The sequence below is a fragment of the Scyliorhinus canicula genome, chromosome 16 (genome assembly GCF_902713615.1).
Source record: "Scyliorhinus canicula chromosome 16, sScyCan1.1, whole genome shotgun sequence".
Lineage (NCBI taxonomy): Eukaryota > Metazoa > Chordata > Chondrichthyes > Carcharhiniformes > Scyliorhinidae > Scyliorhinus > Scyliorhinus canicula.
Genome location: NC_052161.1, coordinates 136,387,213 through 136,414,190, shown reverse-complemented (window position 1 = coordinate 136,414,190; position 26,978 = coordinate 136,387,213). Strand labels below are relative to the sequence as shown.

The following is a 26,978-nucleotide window of genomic DNA, read 5'->3' as shown; positions in this document are numbered from 1 at the left end:
CTCCCGATGGGCCGAGTTCCCGACGGCGTGGGACGCATGTGCTATTTATTTTCATGAACCCAGCATGGCGGCTGCGGATTTAGTCCAGCGCCGCCGCAGTCGGGGAGGGTGGGGGGGGGGGGGGGGCATTCTGTGGTCAGGTGGGGTTTTGCCTGGAGCTGGGGGCACTGGTGGGGGTGACCCGGGGGTGGCGAACCCGGCCAAAGAAGGGTATTATTTGGCAGACCGGGTCCACACGCGTCCGGCGCCATGTTGCACGGCTCGGCCGCTGCATGCCGCCGCCGTGCGCATGCACGGCAACCTACCCGGCAATTCTCTGGCCGTATCCACAGCTAAAGCCGGGGGCTTTACACTGTGTGCCTGCTAGCCCCCAAACAGAGGATCAATGCAGCTATTGCGTTGGCGTCAACACTTAGTCTTCCAATCAGAGAATCCAGCCCAGGGAATGGATTGTCAGACATTTCTTGATAAAAATGACGCCTCCAGCTCCTCTTCAAGCCAAAAGAAAGTTCCTCAGTGGGGCATTTCCGTGGCAACCCAGTGTAACTAACAGTGACAAGTTAGCCCTCCAATTATAAAGTTGAATGTTCTGAATGTTGTTGGTACTTTGATGAATGTTTTATATCTTCCAGTACATGCAGCAATTTTACAACCAGTCTTACTTTGATCGATATGGGAGCTACATGGACAGTAGCTTCCAAACGGCATTGTGGTCTCTCACCGTCTCCATGTATCCACTCGGAGGATTTTTTGGGTCGCTTTTGGTTGCTCCGCTGGTAAATAAACTGGGCAGGTAAGCAGCAAAAGGTCAGCAGATCAAACGTGGAGTATGGGATGTCCCAGAGCGTTTACAAGACAGTTTCAGGTTGCACCATGAACCACATGAGTAAAGCTTGAGCAGTCTCTATCATGTGTGCCCTAAACAATATTATAGCTTTGAGGTACTTCACATCACTGTTGCAATTGAAGTGTTAGATCCCAATATCTAACCGGTGCCCTGTCCAAGAGCAACTCTCTGTTAGCACCATGGGGACATCAGTGAATTCAGCTCTATGCTTGAATTCCATTAAATGACCCTAACTTCGCTGAAAGTCAATGCAATTGTGTCAGTTAACAGGTTAACAGTTCCAAAGTAATCACTACGGTTTTGAGGAGTTAATCAACCGTCAAGTATCAGGAAATGATAATGTTTTTGGAGGAAGATGGCTAATCTCTGTAATTGTTCCAGAGTAAGAATCAAACTCCAGATCTGAGGGAAAATTAGAGAGGACATCCTATAAATGACTTCATTATCCTTGGGCTAAGAAATGACTCCAGGCTCCCAACGCCTGGGCTGGGATTTTCCAATCGCAACAGTGGCATATCTATTGGCGGTCCTGGGGGGGGGGGGGATCCACCGGGAGCTGAGTAAATGTTTTCCCGCTGGCGCGAAATGATGGCGGGAACGTGAGTTCCTGCCCATCATGGCGGGTCACCATTCCGACAAAAGCTGGCACAAAGACATTATGCATCCCATAACTGGGATGCAGATGAAGCCTCAACCAGAATTCCTCCCCCATGTCCAATTATCAATGTCGCTGACAGGATATCATGTTGGTCCGGATCACCAACGTGGTGGTGTGGACATGTTGGGACCCACCAGGATGTAGGCCTGGGGCAGCTGGCAGAGATCGGAAGACAGAGGCTGTCAGTGACCATGGACCCTGGAACAGCACATGCACTGTGAGTAGAGGGGGGAGCACCTGCCGCTTGGGCCTTCGTGCCGGAGGTGGGCGGCAGCCTGAGGGACCATTGGGCAGTGGTGGCCTGTGCGGGTGGGGGATTAGGCAGGGAGGAGAGAAATGAAGAGCTGTGGAGGTTTAGAGAGGGACGGTGGAGGTTGGGGGTGGTTGGGGAAAGAGAGACGCTGCAGGAATGGGTATGGTATTTATGGAGCGGGTGGGTGGAGTGTGGGCTGGGTGGGGGATGAGTGGGTGAAAGGGAATGTGAGGGGGGGGGGGAGGAGGAGAATGGGGTTCAGAGGGAGAGGTCTATGATGTCAACTGATGAGTCCTGAGAGACTTACTGAGGGAATTAGTGATAAGAAGGGATAGTGAGGGTGAGAGGGAGCAGTGGGAGATGATAGGGTTGGAGGGTAAGGGTCCTGCAATAATGGGTGAAGGGTTGCTGGAGGCGATATGGAAGCAAAACCAGATTCAGGGAGTTAATAGGATAGAGGGTGCGCCTGTCTATTGATACAAAGATGGGCTCTTCGGGAAGGTCGGGAACATGGACATTCATCTGTATGGGATGGAGGGAGATGGGGTGTGGCTGTACGATGACGTCACACCAGGAAGATCAATGGTTATCACTGCGACTGGGAAGTAATATTGAGCTGAGCTATGGCATGTTTTTGAACTTTGTACTTGGCACGATTACTGTGGTTTACACAGCACAGCACCTCTTCAAAATCTTAATACAATTTATTTTTCCTGATATTCTTCAGAAAGGGCACCTTGTTGTTGAACAATATATTTTCCATTGTGCCAGCAATACTGATGGGAACAAGTAAAGCATCGCGATCTTTCGAAATAATAATTTTGGCGAGAATCATTATTGGGATATGCGCAGGTATGTGAAGTCACCCAGAGTGAGTAAGGGCTTGGTCAGTCACTCTCACCTGGGCAGCACGGTAGCATAGTGGTTAGCACTGTGGTTTCACAGCTCCAGGGTCCCAGGTTCGATTCCCGGCTTGGGTCACTGTCTGTGCGGAGTCTGCGCGTTGTCCCCATGTGTGCGTGGGTTTCCTCCGGGTGCTCCGGTTTCCTCCCACAGTCCAAAGATGTGCAGGTTAGGTGGATTGGCCATGATAAATTGCCCTTAGTGTCCAAAATTGCCCTTAGTGTCCAAAAAGGTTAGAGGGGTTACGGGGATAGGGTGGAAGTGAGGGCTTAAGTGGGTCGTTGCAGACTCGATGGGCCAAATGGCCTCCATCTGCAATTGTATGTTCTATGTCACATTGAGGCAGTTTGTTTTCAATCAGTCCAACAACAGACGAATATATTTCATGCTTGAGATTAATTAGATTTGAATAGGTTTTGTCATGGCTGTAATTTTGTGACGTTAGTTCCTCTAAGCGTGACCTGCGTCAGCATAGATTTGAACAGTGTAACTACAGCAGGGCCAGCCAAAATAGGGGTCATGACCCCCCCAGTGGGGTCACGAGGCAAGACTATGGGGTTGTGAGCTCTGAGGTGGAATTGGTTGCCATGGAGCTTGGATTGGTTCCTGGCAGCTCTGAGGTTCCTTTAAGTCCTTGTGGGGGGTTTTTTTTGTTTGTGGTTGTGATCCAGAGGGTCGACCTCTGAGGCCCCATTGCTGCTTCAAAAAAAGCCTAGAAAAAGGTGGTGTTCGTTCATAACCACCCCCCCACCCACCCCCCAAACAGCTGAAACTTCCTCCCAAAACCCACTCAACAGTTAACACTACCCCTCCCCCCACAACAACTCTAGTTGCTCCCTAATTTCCATTCTGGATCACAAGTAGTCTGAGACATTAACATGGGATCATACCAGGAAAAGGTATGGGAATCACTGAAGTATAGAGTTTAGTTTTCTCTGATGCTGTGCTGCTTAGCAATCACGCAGCACGGTAGCACAAGTGGCTAGCACTGTGGCTTCACAGCGCCAGGGTCCCAGGTTCGATCCACTGCTGGGCCGCTGTCTGCACGTTCTCCCCGTGTGTGCGTGGGTTTCCTCCGGGTGCTCCGGTTTCCTCCCACAATCCAAAGATGTGCAGGTTAGGTGGATTGGCCATGATAAATTGCCCTTGGTGTCAAAAACGGTTAGGCAGGGTTATTGGGTTAGGGTGGAAGTGAGGGCTTAAGTGGGTCGATGCAGACCCGATGGGCCGAATGGCCTCCTTCTGCGCTGTATGTTCTATGTTCTAAAACATCTTTCCTTACTATACTGGGTGAATATGTGTCTCCCCCAACATACTGGATGGCATGTGTCTCCACACACACACTGGATCACATGTCTATCCATGCACACATTGGATCACATGGGTCTCCACACACACTGGAGGATGTGTCTCTCCCCTCCCCACCCCCACCCTCACTGCGTGAATATGTGTCCACAGAGTATTTGTGAACCAGTTGGCTGTTTCCATCAATAAAGCAGCTGACGCAAATGATAAGTTGTGTGGAATTCAATTTCACAGCATTTAAACTCACAAGTGCTGGGTAATTACTTGCACCATAACCAGTGTCCAGGGGCAGGTCGTGGGGGAGTTATTGGTGTTCCGACACAAGGGACACGTTTACAGAACGAGCCTTTCATTGATCACTTTCTCATTTCCAAAGTCATGCTGTAAACATTGAGGATAAAACAGGGCAGTGTCGAAGGCAGAGTAACTTATTTTCTAAGTGTTGGTCAGATCGGGAACACAGCATTCCTGCACGCATTTCAATAGTATTTGGTGAAGTCGGTTCCACAATATAAATGATCTTAATTTACCTTCAGTTAACATACCTGCTTTCTGCACTCTGATGGCTGGTAGACCGTAAACGTCACCAAATGCAACCTGCTAACTGACCTGACTGGTGAGGTCCCAGGTTTCAACCTTCCACAGCCAATCTGGACAACATCCAATGGCTTGAGGGTGGGTCAGGGAAGATGTAGCCATTTGCTCCACAAGGGAAGCTCACATTGTGACCCTAGCCACCCAGGTGCGAACATCACCCACACACTGAAGTCCTGCCTTGAGAGATCCATTTCTGGTGACACCACAGACATTCACACTGGGGAGGGGGTGGGGTAGTGGTACTATCGCTGCATCAGAAACCCAGGGCAAACCTGGGAACTGAGTTCAAATCTCACCCCGGCAGTGAAATTAAAGTGCAATTTTTAAAAATCTGGAATTAAAAGTCTAATGATGACCATGAAACCATTGCCGATTGTTGTAAAAACCCATCTGGTTCACTAATGTCCTTTAGGTAAGGAAATCTGCCGTCCTTACCCGGTCTGGACTACATGTGACTCCAGACCCACAGCAACGTGGTTGACTTTAACTGGCCCCATGGAATGACCAAAAAAATGCCACTCAGTTCAAGGGCAATTAGGGATGGGCAGCGATGCCCACACCCCGTGAATTTTAAAAAGCCAGCTGAAGCCATTGAAGGATTGTTGACCTCAGCACCGAATTCAAACTGTTTCCCCAGCTGAAGGACTTCAAAGTGAGCTGCCATAATGCCGAAACCCATTCTGTGGATATTTGCACATTTTGAGGTTCTCTTTTACCAGAAGGAAAGTGGATTTGTAGAGATCCAGCTGCAGATATTCTCCTAGCATTTGCCGATGTCAATGTGTTCCTCCCCAAATCAGGAAAGCGATGTGATTGCTGCCAAACTTTGGTAACTCATTAACATGCCATTTAGTGCCAATCGATGATTGTTCCTGCGCTTCTGTCTAGGTCTCTGCTCCAATGTGGTCCCCATGTACTTGGGTGAACTTTCACCTAAGAACCTCCGAGGTGCCATCGGTGTGATGCCCCAGCTTTTCATTACCATCGGGATCCTGATTGCCCAGGTATTTGGACTGAGAAGCATTCTCGCCAGTGAACGAGGTACTCCCCTCCTGGTTATATTGACCTTCAGCACAATGAATTACCTACAAACAGGCAAAGGTCTTTATCTTTTCTCTTTCTCCTTTTTTAGGTTGGCCGTTGCTTTTGGGACTGACTGGGGTCCCTGCCATTGTGGAGCTCATCCTGTTGCCTTTTTGCCCTGAAAGCCCCCGGTATATGTTGATCCAAAAAGGCAATGAATTGGGAGCAAAAGCAGGTAAGTAAAGCCAGGTGCCGTGGGTTAGGGTCCCGGGATGTGAAATGGTTGGATTGATGTGGAGGGGGCAGCACAACTCTAGAGTCAAAACTGGTCGGACACCTGGTGCATTAATCAGCGAGGTGGTGTCAGACCTCCCTGTATAGGCCACCTCGGAATCACTTAACCACTCGCCAGTGTGCAGGAAACGCAGTGCCGTGTGAGGCCCATGTGAGGCCTAGTTTAAATAGCACTCGACAGGAGGTGGGAATATGTCCTGGTTGTGGTGATATGCATCACTGTAAATACACAAGGGGTTAACGTAAATACACTAAGACTAAGTAAACACTAGAGGGAGCACCAGAGACATCATGACATGCAGACATACAGCTAATGAACACTTAGAATAGTACACGACCAATGGGCAGTCAAGACACCCAGAGGTGACACTACCACAAGGGGGCATTGACACAACCCATAGAAAAGGACAAGGCACACATGCTCTTTCTCTTTCCACAGGCGACACTCAGAGAGAAGTACAGGGGCAGATAAGAAGCATCACACCCATCACGTGGCTTAGAGCAGACTGGTTAGTTAGATTGAGTTACTATAACAAGTGTAATGAACTCCAATTGGCTTTATCGGTTGGCCAATTGGAGTATGAGCTCCCTCAATGATAGCTCATTGAGGGGGCCCATATAATCACCTGTGTAGGCTTTGTGAGGCAGTCTTAAGTTGACTGGACTGCTAGCAGCACTGTTTGTAGCTGCTCCTGTAATATCGTTATTGTAAATAAATATTGGTGTGGTGACGGAACTCCTGCCTCCCATGGATTACTACAACAAGATTAGCAGGAGAGTCGAACTTAAGTAGGAGAATTGTTAACTGTTCAATAAATGTGTTAAACCGATCTCCAAGTCTGAACCTTCCTTTGTCAGAGCATACATCAAGGAAGCAGCTTATGCTACATGAAGAAGCAGAACACAACACTGGTCACCATACAAACTCACTGCAACTTATTTTTAATGTTACTGTGAAGCAGATGATCCCAGTTGAACACCAACATGAATAATGGTGATCAGTGAGCAGAGCCCTGAGTATATAAGCGCGCACGTGGCGAACTGTCTCCCAGTTGGCAAAGTGCGGTTCACAACCGGCAGTATAACTCACATGACAATGGCGTTCTTCACTCAACAACAACTTGTGTTTATGTAGCACCATTAGCATAGTCAAGCAACAAAGGCACTTCTCAGGAGTGACAACAAACAGAATTTGATACAAGTCCACGTAAAGGCGAAGTTAGGGCAGGTGATCAACAGCTGAGTCAAAGAGGTAGGCCGGGAATTTCTGGCCCCCCTTATGGTGGGACCCATCGTGGGGGATTCGACGGCCCTGCCAAAAGTCCATCGAACTTCGGCTGGTATGGACCACCCCAGCGGCAGGCAGCGCTGGAAAAGTCCGCCCATAGGTTTTTCAGGAGCATCTTAAATGGGCGGAGAGGAAGATGGAGAGGATTAGGGAGGAAATTCCAGAACTTGTGGCCCAGCCAACTAATGGGAGAACAATTAAAATAGGGGTGCACAACAGGCCTGAATGGGAGGAGCACAGATCTCCCAGGTGGTGTTTAGTGCTGGAGGAGATCACAGAGGTAGGGATGGGCGAGGCCATGCAGGGATTTGAAAACAGGGATGAGAATTTTAAAAATTGAGACAATGTAAGTCAGGGAGCACAGGGATCACGGCTCAACAGAACTTGGTGCACTTTTGCTTCACAGCACCAGGGTCCCAGGTTCGATTCCCGGCTTGGGTCACTGTCTGTGCGGAGTCTGCACGTTCTCCCCGTGTCTGCGTGGGTTTCCTCCGGGTGCTCCGGTTCCCTCCCACAAGTCCCGAAAGACGTGCTGTTAGGTGAATTAGACATTCTGAATTCTCCCTCTGTGTACCCGAACAGGTGCCGGAATGTGGCGACTAGGGGCTTTTCACAGTAACTTCATTGCACTGTTACTGTAAGCCTACTTGTGACAATGAAGATTATTATTATAATATGGGAAGCCGGTGTCTGTATGAGTATAAGGTTTATGGAGGGTGGAAGGTGGGACACTGGCCAGAAATACTTTAGAATAGTTAAGCCTAGAGGTGAAAAGGAATTCTAACCTGAATCTCTTCTGATCCTATTGTATAGCTGTGAATCTAAGATTGAGAGTGTTGGACAAGTGTAACAGGCAAGCAGGGCATCGTTAAAAAAATCGAACTTTACTCTTTGATTCTATCAGAGCAATGAATCAGAGCAGCAAAATCTGAACCTTCTGCACCTTGCACCCCCTGAGGCAGAGTGGAATAAAGACATAACGCTACCAACAATGTAAACATTCAATCAGTGTCACTTTCAACTTGCATCTAAAATTACGTTGAGCTTTCCAGCTGATTTCGTCCTTTGGGCTCAATCACAGCACATTGGGTTATACAGGAGGACAGGACAGGGTAGTTGGCTGTGTTTCAGCAGAAATGAAGCAAAGTCCGCTTTTCCGCGCGGTTGGCAGGGTGTTTCCTGCTGGCTGCAGCAAGTTAGACCCCTCTATCCACCGACACCTTGCCCGTTCTATGGGCCTTGGAGAGTTTCTCCTCGCCTCGGCCACATTTGAATGGATTGTCTGCACTGGCAAGCTCTGACCGCCAGCAGGCCTGGCTCCTTGCAGTTCAGGGCGCCATTTTGACCGGCTGCCCCAATCTCTGCACCCATCCTCCCTTCAACATTCTAGGCATACCCACTTCAAGCCCCCTCCCCCCCCCCAACCTTCTCCTGGCCCCTGGAACTCCATTCCCTCATCCCTCCTCTATTGGGCCCAACCCCTGGCACTGCCAACCTGGCACCCAGGAACCTTGTCAGGGTGGCACTGTCAGGCTGTCTGGATGGCTCTGTCAAGGTGCCCGGGTGTCAGCGAGAGTAGCAGGGTGCCAACCTACCCTGTCCACAACCTCCCAGGGGTCTCTAATGACCTGCGAACCCCCCCCCCCCACCCCGAGGCATCGTCGTGCCTGGTCCAATTTGTGGAAACCAGTGCTAAACAGCGCCCGCTCGAGGTCTCACAGGCACGGCTGTTGGGCGGGATTCTCCGACCCCCGCCGGCTGCCGAATTCTCCGGTGCTGGGGATTTTGCGTGGGTGGGAATCACACAGCGCCGGTTGGCAGCCACTGGCAGTGCCCCCCCTCCCCCCCCCCCCCCCCCCGGCGATTCTCCAGCCCGCAATGGGCCGGTTGGCCGCCCATTTTCGGCCAGTCCCACCGGCGTATATAATACACTAGGGGCGTGATTCTCCACCCCCCACGACGGGTCAGAGAATAGCGGGAGGGCCTTCCCGACATTTTTCCCGCCCTCCCGCTATTCTTCCCCCCCCCCCCCGCCCAACTCCCGACACGAATCGCTGCCGCCGTTTTTTTACGGCCGGCAGCGATTCTCAGCTGATAGATGGGCCAAAGTCCCAGCCCTTTACGCTGTTTTTACGAACGGCAAACAGACCTGGTCTGGCCGTTCGTAAAACGGCCGTAAAAACTCGCATTTTATAACCATTGGCACGGCAGTACCACGGCCGTGCCAAGGGTGCCATGGGCCCGCGATCGGTGGGCACCGATCGCGGGCAGCGGGCCCGATGCCCGCGCACTATTTCTCCTTCCGCCACCCCGCAGTATCCATTTGCGGGGCGGCTGAGGGGCATCCCGGCCCGCGCATGTGCGGGTTTCGCGCAAATACGCGATGACGTCATCCGCGCATGCGCGGGTTGGAGTCTTCCAATCCGCGGATGCGCAGCTGACGTCATATGACGCGTCAGCCGGCGCTAACTCCGGCAAGCGGGCTTAACGGAATTCGTTAAGCCCGTGATGCCGGAGCTTACGGCGTCGGGCTGCTAGCCCCGACCGGTTCCCGGTCGGGAAGGGGGGCGCTGGCGTCAAACCCGCCCGGGTTTGACGCCAGCCTTACGATTTCTCCTGTTTTGGGAGAATCGCGCCCTAGGTATCTGCCGGAGGGACCTGGCTGCGTGGGCGGCCTCTGGGGTCTTCGTGCGGGCATGGGGGGTTCTGGCCCCAGGGGGTGCCCCCATGGTCGCCTGGCCCGCGATCGGGGCCCACCGATCCGTGGGCGGGCCTCTGCTGTGGGGGCACTCCATTCTTTCCATGTCGGCCGCTGTGGTCCTCCGCGATGGCCGACGCGGAGATTAACTCCCCTTGCGCATGCGCTGGGATGACGCAAGCACACGCTGGCGTTGCGGGCATGCGCCAACTCGCGCCAGCCAGCGGAGGCCCTTAGGCGACGGTTGGCGTGGCGCCAAGCCCCTTCCCCACCGGCCGGCGTGGCGCAAACCACTCCGGCACCGGCCTAGCCCCCGAAGGTGCGGAGGATGCCACACCTTTGTGGTGGCCCAATGCCGGAGTGGTTCACGCCACTCCTTCGCGCCGGAGTTGCCCACCCCGCCGATTCCCGCAGAATCCCTCCCGTTGATTCCCAGGCGTTGTTTGAAAGCGCCGCCCGGGTATTTGAATGGGCCTAATGGCTCATGCTGATCTGGAGCTGCCCCAGTGAGGGTGAGATCGAGATGGTGCCAGGCTGAGTGAGTCGGTTGCCTCGCGATCGGTCCGGGGCCTGATTTTGGGCTCTCGCGGGATTCACCCTTTGCGGCCCGCTCTGCACTCGAGCACAACGCGGTGGCTGAATCGCGCCCCTTCACCCTCTTTCTCTCTCCACAGATGCTGACAGAGTTGTGGAATATTTCGCAGAGCTTTCTGTTTATTTCAGGTCTCCAGCATCTGCAGTGTGTGTTGCTCTGAATTCTCAGAACCAGTTATTTTTGGTCTCTTTGTCAGTGAGATTAATAATGGAGAGGAAAAGACCCCCTCTGTCGAACCAGTCTGCCTTGCACAAACAAGGATTCTTTGTGCATCATAATACATAAGCATGGGAGGCATGCGGCACAGTGGTTAGCATTGCTGCCTACGGCGCTGAGGACCTGGGTTCGAATCACGGCCGTGGGTCACTGTTCCTGTGGAGTTTGCACATTCTCCCCATGTCTGCGTGGGTTTCACCCCCACAACCCAAAAGATGTGCAGGTTAGGTGGATTGGCCACGCTAAATTGCCCCTTAATTGCGAAAAAAAATAATTGCGTACTCTAAATTTTTTTTTAAATATTTTTAAAAATAAACAATATAAATAAAATAAACGTCCAGATCCCCAGCACCATTTCAAAACAGAGCTGGCAAAAAGCCTGGGACAATTAGCGTGAAGAATTCGGGTAAAATTCCTTGACCCCTCTCTGCTCGGGCATCGACTGCTCCCCGATTAATGTTCTTGCCTCCAGTCTGAGGCAAGCTCCACTCCAGACCCAAACAGTTCCAGCTCACCCTCAGGGTGAACGTCGGGCTGGACAGAAAATAGTTAAAGTGCAATGTTATGACAAGTAGTGGAGCTCAAATGTATTTGTGTTCAAGTTTTAAGACGGTTAAGAGGCCGGGATGACGTGGATGACGAAATAGAAGAAATGCGCTTGGAGTATGAGTCAGAGAAGGAAGAAGGCCACGTGTCAGTGATGCATCTCTTCTCATTCAGGTCACTGAGATGGCAACTGTTATCCATCATTGTCCTGAATATGGGACAGCAGCTTTCTGGAGTCAATGCAGTAAGTAATGAAACCAAAGTGCTTCTGGGTGCAGGTGGTGGATGAAAAGAAAGAGTTTGCATTTTTGTAACCCCAACACCAACTTGCATTTATTTAGCACTGGGCTAAATCACTGGCTTTGAAAGCAGACCAAAGCAGGCCAGCAGCACGGTTCGATTCCCGTAACAGCCTCCCCGAACAGGCGCCGGAATGTGGCGACTAGGGGCTTTTCACAGTAACTTCATTTGAAGCCTACTCGTGATAATAAGCGATTTTCATTTCATTTTTTTAAGCCGTGGAACTATCCAAAATGCTTCAGAGGAGCATTATCAAATGAAAATTGATACTGGGTCACATGAGCAAGAGTGTCGCACAGAGGAACAAATGTTTGGTTAAAGTGGTAGGCTTTAAGAAGCATCTTAACGGAAGAGAAGGGGAGAGGGAAAGGGGCTTTGCGAGGGAGTTCCAGAGCCTTGGGCCTAGTAGTTGAAGGCACAGCTGCCAATGGCATGATTAAAATCGGGGTTGCGCAGGAGGCCAAGACTGAAGGGGCAAAGACATCTCAAAGGATTTTAAGCCTGGAGGAGGTTACAGAGTTTGGGAGGGACAAGGCCTTGAGGCAGCCCGGTAGCATTGTGGATAGCACAATCGCTTCACAGCTCCAGGGTCCCAGGTTTGATTCCCGGCTTGGGTCACTGTCTGTGCGGAGTCTGCACATTCTCCCCGTGTGTGCGTGGGTTTCCTCCGGGTGCTCTGGTTTCCTCCCACAGTCCAAAGATGTGCAGATTAGGTGGATTGGCCATGATAAATTGTCCTTAGTGTTGGGTGGGGTTACTGGGTTATGGGGATGGGGTGGAGGTGTTGACCTTGGATAGGGTGCTCTTTCCAAGAGCCGGTGCAGACTCGATGGGCCGAATGGCCTCCTTCTGCACTGTAAATTCTATGACTTGAAAACAAGATTGAGAATTTCAACTTGCTGGACGGGGACCCAACGTACGTCAGTGAGCGCGAGGATTACGTGCGAACAAGGCGGGCAGCAGAGATTTGCAAAGGTCAATCCTGCAGGTAGTGAAGACATTTTTTATTTTAAATTTTAAAATTAATCAAGAATGGGGGCCTCCAGTTTGAAATGACCTCTCCCTCACTTAACTGCTTGCTGCTTTCAATCCAAAATCAGGCCTCCATTTGAGGATATATTGAATCCTGTGTTAAATGGTGTCTTTTCAGGTTAGTGGGTGGTGTTAAATTAATGCCGATAAGTTTGATTAAGGCCTCAGGGTTGGTCCCTCATTTCCAAGAGTCCACCACCCATCCTCAATTGGACAGTGAGCCCGGATTTGGACCATTAATTGGCTGCTCCGGGGAAAATCCCACTGAGTGAATGGTTCTAACCGGGTGCGGGATTTTGTCCCCCCCGCCCCCCCGCTGTTTCAGCTTGATGGCAGAATTCCTTAGCTGAGGGTGGGAGGTGTAAACTGCAGCGACTCTGTCTGGCCTCCACCTCGGTCCGATCTTGCAAAGGTCTCTTTAAATGGGATTAAAATCTGCCGTGCTCTCGAGGCGGCCTGCAGATCTTGAATCTAAATTCTGTATCGGTGACTCAGAATGACAGGAAGAATAGCAGCAGCCAATCTCCTAACAGCACTGAAAAATCTGCGTTAGTAATTGCCCTTCATTCACTGTGACTATTCCTGTTGGCAGATATATTATTATGCCGACACCATATATCGATCAGCGGGAGTGAAGGAAAATGACATTCAGTACGTCACTGTTGGAACAGGAGCAGTCAACGTGTTCATGACCATAGCAGCAGTAAGTTTGGATAAGGTTGTCTTTACCAGACATTTTTAGAGTTGAATGTGACTCAAGGTGCTGAGCTCAAGCTGTCACTTTGTGTTCTGTAGGTTTCTATAGTAGAAGCTGTTGGACGAAGAATACTTCTCCTAGTTGGGTTTGCGATTTGCTGCATTTCATGTGCCGTTTTAACGATGAGTCTAAACCTTCAGGTTTGTAGAAAGCCATTTCCTCTGTGAAACACCTTCATGTATCCTTCATGTATCAAAATCAACCATGATTGAATGGTGGAGTGGACTCGATGGGCCGAATGGCCTTACTTCCGCTCCTATGTCTTATGGTCTTATGTACATTCCACGCAACAAACGTGCGGGACAATAGGTAGCCGTTGACATGCCACACAGGAGCCAATGACCTTGAAGTTACTCTGCGCAATAAGAGCAGACCAGTGTTTACTGCTGGTGCAATTCTTTCGTCTAGACTAGAGCAGTGCATCTCAAACTATCTGATGTGGCAGACCGGCAGTTTTATTTTTCAATGTGCCAGGGACCGGTGAGCGAAACAAGCCAATCCAGGATTACTGTCTCTTTCTTTTCTGGAAACACTCCAAGTACCGGCAGACGATGGCTCGCGTACCGGCACCAGTACGCATACCACACTTTGAGAAGCACTGGTCTAGAGTGTTGGCTGAGGCAGCCGTTTGTTTTTATGGGCTAACATCCGCTAAAATGATGAACAAACGTATTTCATGCGAAAGTGATGCGCTTGTTCCCCGATATCTCGTGGGCTTTGATTTTTCATCCGTCGGACACACGAAGCAGGTTCAAAACGCAGTTCCGGCCACTGTCTGCCTTCGAAGGAGATTTCACTCTGGCCGATTAACAGGCATGGGAAAGGCTGAGTTCTGCCAGGGAGGATTTAGATTTGGATATACAGTATTGTCACATGTACCAAAGTATTGTGAAAAGTATTGTCCTGCGCACAATCCAGACAGATCGTTCCATACATGAAAAAACATAGAACATACGATAAATACGATGCATTGGCAAAAGCGAGGGTGCGGGGTGGCATTTTAGGCCTCCTCCCTCGGGGGGGGGGGGGGGGGGGGGGGGGGGGGGCAGCTACTGCGGGGCTATCTCGGGGAGTTGCAGGCCTGTAAAAAAAAATACACTGTGATGGGAAAACTGTGCAAAGAGCCGTCTAGCCAACACATTCAAACGCAAAACTTGGTCCCCCAGGAACCTTTTCAATTTGATGGGCAGCACGGTAGCATAGTGGTTAGCACAATTGCTTCACAGCTCCAGGGTCCCAGGTTCGATTCCGGCTTGGGTCACTGTCTGTGCGGAGTCTGCACATCCTCCCCGTGTGTGGGTGGGTTTCCTCCGGGTGCTCCGGTTTCCTCCCACGGTCCAAAGATGTGCAGGTTAGGTTATTGGCCATGATAAATTGCCCTTAGCGTCCAAAATTGCCCTTAGTGTTGGGTGGGGTTACTGGGTTATGGGGGTAGGGTGGAGGTGTTGACCTTGGGTAGGCTGCTCTTTCCAAGAGCCGGTGCAGACTCGATGGGCCGAATGGCCTCCTTCTGCACTGTAAATTCTATGATAATCCTGCCCCAGATCGAGGTTAAAACATAAAGGTCGCTTGGCCAATCAGCCCGTCCGCCAACGGGGCCGCATCCAATTGCGTGCCGTGGGAGCTACATTGCCTGTTTAATGGTCGGCAGGTGCGCTTCCGACTCTTGCACGTGCCCGGCACCCAAAATAATGCGCAAGTGCGCAATGGCATCAGAACATACACCCTTCGCCTCACGGCACTGAGGTCCCAGGTTCGATCCCGGCTCTGGGTCACTGTCCGTGTGGAGTTTGCACGTTCTCCCCGTGTCTGCATGGGTTTCGCCCCCACAACCCAAAAATGTGCAAAGTAGGTGGATTGGCCACGCTAAATTGCCCCTTAATTGGAAAAAATAATTGGCTAATCTAAATTTTAAAAAAAGAACATACACCCTGTCGCAATTCTGTGTTGGCACGCGTCCAGCCGGGCAACATGAAATTCTGGCTGTGCTGTCATTCAAAACACTTTTTTTGATTTTATGTCACTGCTTCTGTGTTCTATTCTATTTTTCAGTGTTTGATTTGTCAGCAGGCTGTGAAGACCACCTCATTTGCTATTGCAAATAATGGGACCTGAAACCCATGTGCCTGAAATCCCTTTCAATCATTCTCCTATTCCAGTTGTCATGCGCTCTCAATGCTTGCTCAGTAGCCACAAGTGCTGGAATAAAGTACAATTGGCTTATTCATAATTCATCTCACGCCATGAGAGCGATCATTCATATTGTATGAACATATTCCACTCATTTATTTATAACATGAGTTTTATCCATAGTTTAGTTGCTTTCCTGTGGCATTGCTCACTCATTCCTCTTTGAGAAATAAATGCATCAGTATTACAGGCTCTCACCTATCACTGTTACAAAAATCAATTGGTATCTGCTTTACGATAATCGCCCCATTCTGAGACAGATTTCCACCCGCTCCTCCACCCATCCTCCACGTTGACTGGAATGCTGTTGAAGTGGTTAAATTGACAAAGGAGCCAGAAGAGGCCTGAATATCAGGCCAAGACTCCTACACCCACTGAAGGACTAGATGGGGCTAGTGGTAGACAGACAAAGCCAGTTGGTAGGGGTGGGGTGTGGTTGGCACTGACCCCCTTGACCCACTTGGGCGCCCATTGTGTCACACTCGGGCAAACTTGAACCAAAGCCCACCCGGTGAATTTACCACTGTGGGGGTTGCCCGTACCTTTTTTATTACTGGCGCCTTCTGTGGCAAGTGACAGAAAATGGGGGAGCAGGAAGAGAATTTTCTGGGAATTTTGAAGGAACTTTCTAGAACATGATGGGCATGATCGGACGGCCTCATCGGTGATACCACAAGGCCGTTAAATCTTGAGAGGCCTCGCGTGAGATTTGCGATGCTCAGAACGCCTTGCGAGATCTAACGGGATCCCGTGGGACGTTGTGATCTGAATCTCGCCCTCACTGAGCACCCCACCCACCACCACCATGGGAATAACAGGTCATCTCCCCACAGCACGCATGCTTGAGCATGGCCTGACCCCCCACTGACCCAGCCCCCAGCCTCCCCATCAGACAGCACGGGGGGGGGGGTGCACAGAATTTCATTGTGGGGGGAGAGGGGCAGTTTTACGATGGATCTTGGGGGCACCCCCTTGACCCACTTGAGTCCCCTGTGTCACATTCGGGCAAACTTGGACCAAAGCCCACCTGGTGAATTTCCCGCTGTGGGGTTGGGGCATAACGGGAGGGTTGGGGGAGGGGGAGGGGGAGGGGGGGGGGGGGAGCAGTGAAATCGATGATTTGCATCTTCCCGACGGCATGGGGCGGGTAGCACACTGAGGCCACAGGTGAGAGATCGGAGCATCGCAGAGGGTTTGACGCTCGTAACCAAACCAGTTTTTCCTTCAACGCTCTATTCTTGGCCTGATCAGCAATCCAAATGCCAGCGTCGGACAATGGAGAATCCATCCCTAGGTCTCGCTCCTCTCAGTTGCCGTGCGGATCTGGGCATCCCATAGAATGGCACGGAAAAGCCAATTTCCCCCCAAAACGTTTACCAAGTGCCAAGGAATTGCATGTCGGGGGCATTCCTAACACCAGTGGGGACCAGTCCCGATTCCTCATTAGTGAGTGCACTTAGACTCTGGGATAGAGAAGTCCACCCAATGTCTTTGGTGAAAATTCTCCTCCCTTCGCCCCAATCTCCTCTTCAATTGAGGCTGGTACCACTTGCTGAGCTCCATGTGCTGGTCCACATTACAACTAGGTTACCTTGCCCTTACAAACAGAAATACAAAACATAACAAAATGCCTTACAGTACGGCTGTATCTTAGGGGGTGTGCCCCCCCCCCCCCCCCCCCCCCCCCCACATTGGCAAGTGCAGATCCAGAAGACAGAACCCACTCCCTCTTCCGTCTAGCCCTTTGAAAGATTATTTAAAAATCAGTCTGTCTGCTCCCCCGCCGACTGTCCAACCCAAACATGGCCAGAAGCGTTGTTCCCACTCGGAGAAGGTTCAAGAAAGTGAGGGCAGAGATTTAAAGTGATTTGCAAAACAAACAAGTGTGACGCGAGAAAAAAACTTTTTCGCACAATGAATGGTTCAGGTTGGGAATGCACGGCCTTGGAATACGATAGAGACAGGTTCGATCGAGGCATTCCAGAGGACATTAGACGATTATTTGAATGGAAACAACATGCAGAGGTTCAGGGGAATGGCCCAAATTTGGAGAACTAGTGCAACCACAATGGGCCAAATGGCCTCCTTCTACGCCGTCACAATTCTGTGCTCCAATTAGGGTTAACAAGTCTAATTGACCCTTGGTTACCTATTAAAATATGGCAGGTGGGCTTCCGATCTCAGTGCCTGCCCCCCCCCCCCCCCCCCACTCCCATATAATGGGGGTGAGCTTGGGGTTGGGTGGGAAGGTGGTGGAGCGGCCACCCTATTTATTGTGCCCTCCCCCCCCCAACACCCTTGCACCATAAACACTTGTGGTGGGGGGCACCTAAAATGCAGCCTTGAGCAACTGTTCCCTTCAAGTCATACGTAGGCCATAGAGCAGGACTAATAATATGAAGGGAAAAACAGCTGATCTCAATTTTCGAATAGGGTATTTAAATGTAGTGACCCCCCCCCCTCCCACCCACCCCAGTACCTGTTGTCTGAAAGGGTCCCAGCCCCTTCATTCCCCCTACCACTTGATCCTTCAATGGGAGAATTCCTGATTGAGTTTGTGAAATATGCCTTCCAGTGTGAATGGTACACACCCTGGGATTAGCATTTGGGCCACATCTCTCGCGTCATTGCTGTGAAAAAGCAATAAAGTCAGGTTTGCATTTATATGGTGCCTTTCGCATCCTCAGGATGTCCCAGGTCACTTTACACCCAGTTAAGTAGTTTCACAATGCAGTCATGGTTGCATTGGGGCAAATGCCACAGCCAATTCACGCACAGCAAGCTCCCAAAGATAGCAAATGGGACAATGGTGCAGATTATCTGTTTTTGTGATGATTGAGGGATAAAGGTTTGACCGGAACATTGGAAATGACTCAACTTCAAAAATGGGGCCTCCATTTCACCCTCTGTGGCATCCAACTGCTTCTTCAATAATTTAGATTTCCCTCCCTGGCTGGTTTAGCTCACTGGGCTAAATCGCTGGCTTTTAAAGCAGACCAAGGCAGGCCAGCAGCAGGGTTCGATTCCCGTACCAGCCTCCCCGGACAGGCGCCGGAATGTGGCGACTAGGGGCTTTTCACAGTAACTTCATTGAAGCCTACTCGTGACAATAAGCGATTTTCATTTCATTTCATTTCCTAATGAATAGCTCTTTCCAAAACAGTGCACAGGATTTTTTTTAAACCCTCTCTGAGAGGGCCTGAGTTTAATCCTTCATCAGCCCACCCGCCATTTAATGATCGTTTGTTCGATGAACCTATTTGGTGGCAAAGAGATGCAATTAGAATGAATTAAAGTGAAGAAACAGATTAAAGCTCATTAAAAGGCTGTTTTTTCTCCCCCCCCTCAGGATAAAGTTGACTGGATGCCTTATCTATGCATAACCTGCATAATCATTTATGTTATTGGACATGCAATCGGACCCAGTAAGTGTAATAACTATTCATTCATTTACTTTGTTTAGTGTCTCTCATTCTCCTTTTCATTGGGAAGTGTTCCACTTAGGCTGTGTTTCACAAGCCATCATGTTGAACTCGATTTGGTGTTGTTGAATTTAAATTGGATTTTACAAGTAAATTAGGCCACACTGCCGCCGTGCATGGAGCAACGGTGACCCCAAAAGTGATGTGATACCCATTTTCACAGAGGAACCTGTCACTGCATTGCCATTAAATGAATGTCAATTTTTCCAACCCCAGAACATTCCCATGGTCATTTAAAAAGAATTGCAGCCTCGGTGGCTAACTAGACTCCATTCTGAAATTCCTACAAACAGCCAATTAGATTAGAGATTAGAGAAATACAGCACAGAACAGGCCCTTCGGCCCACGATGTTGCGCCGAACTTTTGTCCTAGGTTAATCATAGAATTTTGGACAATTTATCATGGCCAATCCACCCAACCTGCACATCTTTGGACTGTGGGAGGAAACCGGAGTACCCGGAGGAAACCCACGCAGTCACGGGGAGGATGTGCAGACTCCACACAGACAGTGACCCAAGTCGAAATCGAACTTGGGACCCTGGAGCCGTGAAGCAATTGTGCTATCCACAATGCTACCGTGCTGCCCTTAAGAAGTTAACCTACACTCCCTTATTCTACCCTAATCCAAGTACCTATCCAATAGCCGCTTGAAGGTCCATAAATTTTCCGACTCAACTACTACCACAGGCAGTGCATTCCATGCCCCCACTACTCTCTGGGTAAAGAACCTACCTCTGACATCCCCTCTATATCTTCCACCATTTATCTTAAATTTATGTCCCCTTGTAATGGTGTGTTCCACCCGGGGAAAAAGTCTCTGACTGTCTACTCTATCTATTCCCCTGATCATCTTATAAACCTCTATCAAGTCGCCCCTCATCCTTCTCCGTTCTAATGAGAAAAGGCCTAGCACCCTCAACCTTTCCTCGTATGACCTACTCTCCATTCCAGGCAACATCCTGGTAAATCTCCTTTGCACCTTTTCCAAAGCTTCCACATCCTTCCTAAAATGAGGTGACCAGAACTGCACACAGTACTCCAAATGTGGCCTGACCAAGGTTTTGTACAGCTGCATCATCACCTCACGGCTCTTAAATTCAATCCCTCTGCTAATGAACGCTAGCACACCATAGGCCTTCTTCACAGCTCTATCCACTTGAGTGGCAACTTTCAAAGAACTATGAACATAGACCCCAAGATCTCTCTGCTCCTCCACATTGCCAAGAACCCTACCATTAACCCTGTATTCCGCATTCAGATTTGTCCTTCCAAAATGGACAACCTCACACTTGTCAGGGTTAAACTCCATCTGCCACTCCAATGAATAATCACCTCACCTGTTTTTGAGAGTGTGTGGAATATTGGCCAGGTCCCCAGGGGGAAATAAGATTTGGACCTGGGCGGAGTCACTGTTCTGCTGCCGCGCCCACCCTCCAATTTTTAAAATATGCTGCAGTTTTCTGGGTGCGTTTGGGGGCGGGACAGGATGAAGAGTAAGCCGGTCTTTCCAGCGTTCTCTTGTATTTTAGATCAGAGAATGAGATGGGGTTGGGGTGATGACAGAATCGAGCAGAATTTCTATCAGTTCTGCTCACACCCTGCCTCAGCGTTCTGTAACCCTGTCAGGAGCAGAGCTACGGCCCCGCCAGGTCGAAGAAGTGGAATCCACCCAAATCAAAGTGGCCATTTTCCTTGCCCAACTGGTTGAAAAGTGAGCAATGGTCTGGAGTGTTACCAACAGAGGGACAACATTTAAGGAACCAAATCTCTCCTCTGGTTCTCTTCCACTTCATTCTCAACTTCTTCACTTTACACCCAGCTAGCAGGAGCCCCAGTGGCAAGGCCGGATGTCCAGATTACCGCTGGGTCAATGTGTACAGGTACCGGCCAGCCACCATTTCAATGGGAGGACACAATTGCAGATTTTCAGTGTTAGCATCTCCAACAATGTGGCATTCACTCAGTACTGCATTTATTGGGCGGACTTTAATGCCCACCCTCCTCGGGAGTGGGCTGGGAGGTGCGGAGCGCTGTATAATTATTTGGGAGGGCTCAACGTGGGGGGACCCATCCGCTTCATTAATCCCCCGTGATTAAATCAGGAGAGAGGAAGGTCGAGATTGGACTTTCCGGACCTAGCCAATTGAGCCCCATAAGTGGCCAATTCAGGAACACTTAAGGGCCTTAACCCCCTGCTTCTGTATTTTGTCAATGGAGGGGTGACCAAATGCCAATTGGGGAGACCACCATGTATGCTTTGGCAGTGTGCCAGTGAGTTGTGTACTGGGCCCTCCTGATTGAGCACCCTGTGCCCCTCACCCATGGCAAGTGCCACATTCGCTGTAACACCAACCTCCATCTTGACCTCCCCTCTAGAATCCGCCTGGTTGGCTTTGGCGAGTCCATCCCACTCAACTGCCTTCCATTCCTCCAGCTCTGCGTAGCTCTTGGTGTGGTCCTGGAGCACTCCGGACCGGGGACCTGCTGCAGTGGACACCCCCACCCTGTGGTGCTGCTGTAGCAGAAGGGCGTCCAGCCCTCTAATTGACCGGCACATCATGGAGACAGGATCACCACTCTTAAAGGGTGCACAGTACTGGCGGCAAGGAGTTAACTGCCTGATTGCTATTGAGTTCCATCTGGGATCCTGGAAATAGCTGTGTTGTGATTGCCTCCAACCTTACAGCCGGCAGGAAGGGCTACTGCTACAGCCATTAAAATCTGCCTAATGTCTCCTTAAATTCTATTGTGGGACCTGAATGCATATATATCCTTCCAGTCCAGAGGCAAGAGAATGATGCCATACTGTAGAATTGTGTTGGACAACTGCTAAATTTGATCCCCACACTAAAGCTTAAAAAATGCATTTGTCCTGCGCATCTTATAATGGAAGCATTTATATTGCTTCGCAATCACACTCTGTAAATAGAACCCTCAAGGCTGGTGAGTAGTATTTATAACTCATGGACCTGACTGAACATGAGCTTCTCACTTTGTGCAGTTTGTGGTTGACGCGTTACCCAAATATGGTATCACATTGTTCACATCTGAAATCCTCCTTTATAAAGCGTTACTGATTCCGTGTGAGCGGAACATTGGAATCTGCAGGAGGAGAAATGGAGCCGTGGCCAAACAATGAATCATAGAAATGGAAAAAGAAAACATTTGAATAAGATCACAGAGGGTCAGACGGCATCTGCGAAGACAGAAGCAAAGGCAATGGGCTACATATTGGGCGGTTCAGTGAAGTGTACTAAAGGACTGACTGTGCACGTGTTTGGGTGGAGGGAATGGCTGTGGGGGGAAATAATGGGAAAATATGGACAAAAGGTGGACTCAGAGAAGGTAGAACGAGTTGCAAAATGTCCAAAATGAAATTTGAGCAATTGTTGAAACTCTAAACTAAATATGAATGCCGGAGGGTTGAAAAATGCCAAGTGTAAGGATGAGGTGCCGTTACTTTATTTTGTTATGAGTTTCATCGGAACAACTTTGGAGATTGAGGTCAGAGTGGGACGGGGGGGGGAGAATTAAACTGGCAGGTGACCGGAAGCTCAGGGACATACTTGTGGACTGAATGTAGGTTTTCAATAAAGCACTCCCCCAGTCTGCATGTGGTCTAGCCAGCTCAGAAAGCTGTATGCTAAAGTTAGAAGAATTACAGGTGGAATTGTAGAATGGCACAATAGTGAATAGGTCATTTGACTGAAAGAGCGATAGAGATAGAAACCCTCGCCATGAATAACAAACCATGCATTTGATGTGTAGTAACCTACAGTGATATGGACCTAGAGTCAGAAGGTGGCATTAGACTGAGTAGCTCTTTTTAGGTCAGCGTGGACACCATGGTCTGAGCTATAAATTTCTCTATGGTTCGAGGTTTTTAAGTCTGTATTGGTCTTTTCTTCAACTTGAACCATCAATGTTCTCTCCTCATCTTCAATATTCTGCCTTTTCAAGTCACTACCCTAGAGATAGCACCTTCATTTCTGGGTCAGAGAGCCAGAATTGTAAGCTGGAATGTTCTTTGATTATGCTGATGTTGAATCTTGATGTGGCAGTGTTAACAGAAGAACATTGGATTTTGTTTTACAACAGAAGTATTTATTACCAACTCTACTGTAATGGATTACTGTAGTGTCTCAGATTAATCCAGATGGAAATAATAGACTAACACTAACTTACACTAAGATACTATAAAGCTACTCTAATAGGCAACTGCTATCAACTCCTTACTAACCCCTTAGTCTGGAACACATGATGCATCCGGGTCACATGCCTGCATACTCGCACCACCTGCTGGTCGGATGCTAGAGCTACAACAGTAAAACTTATAACTTAGAATACACATAAAGGTGATGATGATCTACTCATATTATATACAGATGATAGCTTACCTATCATCGCATAAGCCTCAGCAGCACTTGCCAACATAATTTAGGCTGAGAATTCCAAAGTGGGATGTTGGAGAGGGCCACCTTTGAGGTAGAGCAGTAAACAGAGGCCATCTCTGCTTTTCCAGCTGAACACCAGAGACCCAATGGCATTAACTAAAGGCCTCTCTCACAGCAGGTCAATCAGTGATCAACAGGAGAGAACCTGTTCATAGGGTAGGGAAATGGAAATTATTAAAGGAACAGTTGGATGTCACATAGGGTGAAATGGAGGTCCCATTGTCGATGGATGAAATAAAATGGTACGAAAGATAACCTCCATTGTATTTATCTGGTGGACATCAATCACAGTCCTATTTACAATTTGACTGCAAAGTATTTTGGGAAAGCTAAAGTTGCTACATAGATATGAAGACTATGTTGAGGTCTCGATGGTTCATGTGATTGATGGCATCAGTCAGGAGGGTGCACACATCATGGATAAATCCTGAGGGAGGAGCTGGAAACTTACTGAGCAGCTTCAAATGCAGACTGAAAGGAACTTGAGTCTTGACCACCTCTCACTAACCTGGTTTAGCTCACTCAGCTAAATCGCTGGCTTTGAAAGCAGACCAAGCAGGCCAGCAGCATGGTTCGATTCCCGTACCAGCCTCCCCGGACAGGCGCCGGAATGTGGCGACAAGGGGCTTTTCACAGTAACTTCATCAAAGCCTACTCGTGACAATAAGCGATTTTCATTTCATTTCATTTTCAATGGATTCACTCCTGGAAGCAATTCAGAGCCAGAACATTCTTCAAGTCTTTTCTTTGCACATTTCAGAGGGTAAGTTATTTATTTTGTTTCCCTCGGTACTCCCGCTGTTTCCTGCCCCCCACCCTGCCAATCAGGGAATGTGTGATAATCCAAGGGCAGTGTTGTTGCTTTACTTGCTGTGCCATTAAGTGGAGGGTGGCACGGTGGCACAGTGGTTAACACTGCTGCCTCACAGCGCCAGGGACCCGTGTTCAATTCCGGCCTCGTCTTTGTGGAGTTTGTGCAGTCTCCCCGTGTCTGCGTGGGTCTCACCCCCATAACCCAAGAAATGTGCAGGGTAATTGAATTGGCCACACTAAATTGCCCCTTAATTGGTAAAATAAGAATTGGAAACGCAAAATTTTTTTTTTTTAAGAGTTGTACTTGGGGCCTACTCAAAAGTCGAGAGCAGTAGTACTCTGGTTATTGACTTGCTTCCTCTGCTAAAGTGGTAGATTACATGACACCTCAGAACAATTATAAAGTCCCCAGTACCATCGGCTAGACTCTCCATTATTGGGACTAAGTCCCTATGCCGGCGTCAAAACGGTGGAGTTTCACTCCAGAAAAACTGGCATGAAAGGGATACGAATTTGTAGCCCTGGAGGGGGTTAGCAGAGGCCCGGTGTAGATCCAGCAGCTTTTGCTGCAGATACGGGTCTTCGCACTTCTGGGTTGGAGGCCGCGTATGTGCACGGCAGTGGCCTCTAGCGGCCGCGCTGTGCTCCATGGCGGACTCGGACCGTGGAGCTGGACTCAACAATGAAACACCCCGATCGGCCGCGCGCCCGACCCTCAACGCCCGCACAAACATTCCCCGGCCGCCTATAAGGCCGCCTATATTCCCCACTGGCCTCCGATCGGCCCGCCCCCAACCAGGGCAGCCGTGGACCGAGTCCGCAGCCGCTACACGGGTATCCCGATTGGCTGGACCAGGTTAGATCTACACTGTCCGGACTTCGGCCGGTCGGGGGCGGAGAATGGCGGAGCGAGCCTCTGGCAATGGCCCCCAGGTAGGTCCCAGGCGGCGCGGGTACGCTGCTCCCTGAGTACGCTGCTTTTAGGTGCCCGCAGAATCGGGGCAACAGCACCGATCCCAATTCCTTGCGGGAAACTGGATTCTCTGCTCCCGTGCCAGCCGCGATTTTGGCGTCGGGTTGCGGAGAATCCAGCCCCTGATATTCTGCATCACAGTGTTTGAAAGAGGTTGCTATAGAGATGGTGAATGCATTGGTGATTATCTTCCATAATTCTGTAGATCCTGGAACAGTTGCTACAGATTGAAAGGTAGCAAAAATCACCCTACTATTTAAGAAGGGAAGGGGAGAGAAAAAAGGGAATTACAGACCCGTCTAGCCGTACATCAATCGTAGGAAAAACATTAGAATCTGTTATGAAGGATGTGATAAAAGGACACTTTAATAATAATGATGCGATTGGGCATAGTCAACATTGGTTTATGAATGGGATATCATGTTAGACGAACGTGTTGGAGTATTTTGAGGATATTACTAACAGAATTGATAAATTCCATCATGAGGTGGATCACTCCCAGCCTCTCAGACGGTCTCGATCCCTGTAGTTTGCCTATCACCGCAACCGGTCCACAGCAGATGCTATCCCCTGGCTCTACAATCAACACTCGAACACCTCAACAACAAGGACACCTATGTAAGACTGCTGTTCATCGACTACAGCTCCGCCTTCAACGCCATTATCCCAACAAGACTGATAACCAAACTCCGCAATCTTGGACTTGACCCCTCCCTGTGCAGCTGGATCCTTGACTTCCTCATCAACAGACTGCAATCTCTCAGGATAGGCAATGCACCTCCTCCACAATAGTCCTCGACACCGGGGCCCTGCAAAGATGTTTGCTCAGTCCTCTACTGTACTCTCTATAGACACAGGACTGTGTGGCAAGATTTAGCTCCAACTCAATCTATAAGTTTGCAGTTAATACGACTGTGATGGGCTGTACAGTAAACAACGATGTGGTGAACACCACTAGTGGTATATTATATGTATTACGGCACTGCCTGTATATTATAGGTACGACGGTAAATCCCTGCCTGCTGGCTCCGCCCAGCAGGCGGTTTATAAATGTGTGTGCTCTCCTGCGCTCGTTCCAGCTACAGGAGGCACAACATCTTGTTCAATAAAGTCTCGATTATTCCACTATTCTCGTCTCGTGGTAATTGACATCAAACGACGAATCAGACTACAGGAGGGAGATAAATCACTCGGTTGCATGGTGTACCGTAAATAACCAACCTCTGTCTAAATGTTGGAAAGACCAAGGAACTGATCATCAACTTCAGGAAGCGCAACACGACACACACTCCCGTCTACATCAATGGCTCCGAAGTGGACATGGTTGATAAGTTCCTGGGGTTCGCCAACACCAACAGTCTGTCCTGGTCCACTCACGTTGATGCAACAGTCAAAAAAGCCCAACAACATCTCTACTTCCTACGGAAGCGAAAGAAATTTGGCATGTCTGCATCGACTCTCTCAAACTTTTACAGATGTGCGATAGAGAGCATCCTATCGGGCTGCATCACAGCCTGGTATGGCAACTGTTTGGTCCAAGATCACCAGAAACTGCAGAGTGTGGCGAACTCAGCCCAACGCATCACACAAACTTGCCACCCCCCACATTGATTCTGTATACTCCCACTGCCTCAGGAAGGCCAGACAGCATTATCAGAGACCCCTCCCACCCAGGCATTGCCCTCTTCCAGACCCTTCCATCAGGCAGAAGGTACAGAAGTCTGAAGACCCGCACATCCTCACATAGGAACAG

At 49.6% G+C, this 26,978-nt stretch overlaps 1 protein-coding gene across 1 annotated transcript in view; it reads left to right on the top strand.

The window, feature by feature from the left end:
- The window catches only part of slc2a1a (solute carrier family 2 member 1a), a 49,585-nt gene that overhangs the window by 14,215 nt on the left and 8,392 nt on the right, over positions 1–26,978 (top strand). The window contains exons 4-11 of the mRNA XM_038773718.1: positions 633–793; positions 2,486–2,610; positions 5,452–5,604; positions 5,696–5,821; positions 11,280–11,467; positions 13,148–13,258; positions 13,351–13,452; positions 18,852–18,927. Coding sequence (XP_038629646.1) covers positions 633–793; positions 2,486–2,610; positions 5,452–5,604; positions 5,696–5,821; positions 11,280–11,467; positions 13,148–13,258; positions 13,351–13,452; positions 18,852–18,927 — 1,042 coding nt within the window. The remainder of the gene's footprint in view (positions 1–632; positions 794–2,485; positions 2,611–5,451; positions 5,605–5,695; positions 5,822–11,279; positions 11,468–13,147; positions 13,259–13,350; positions 13,453–18,851; positions 18,928–26,978) is intronic.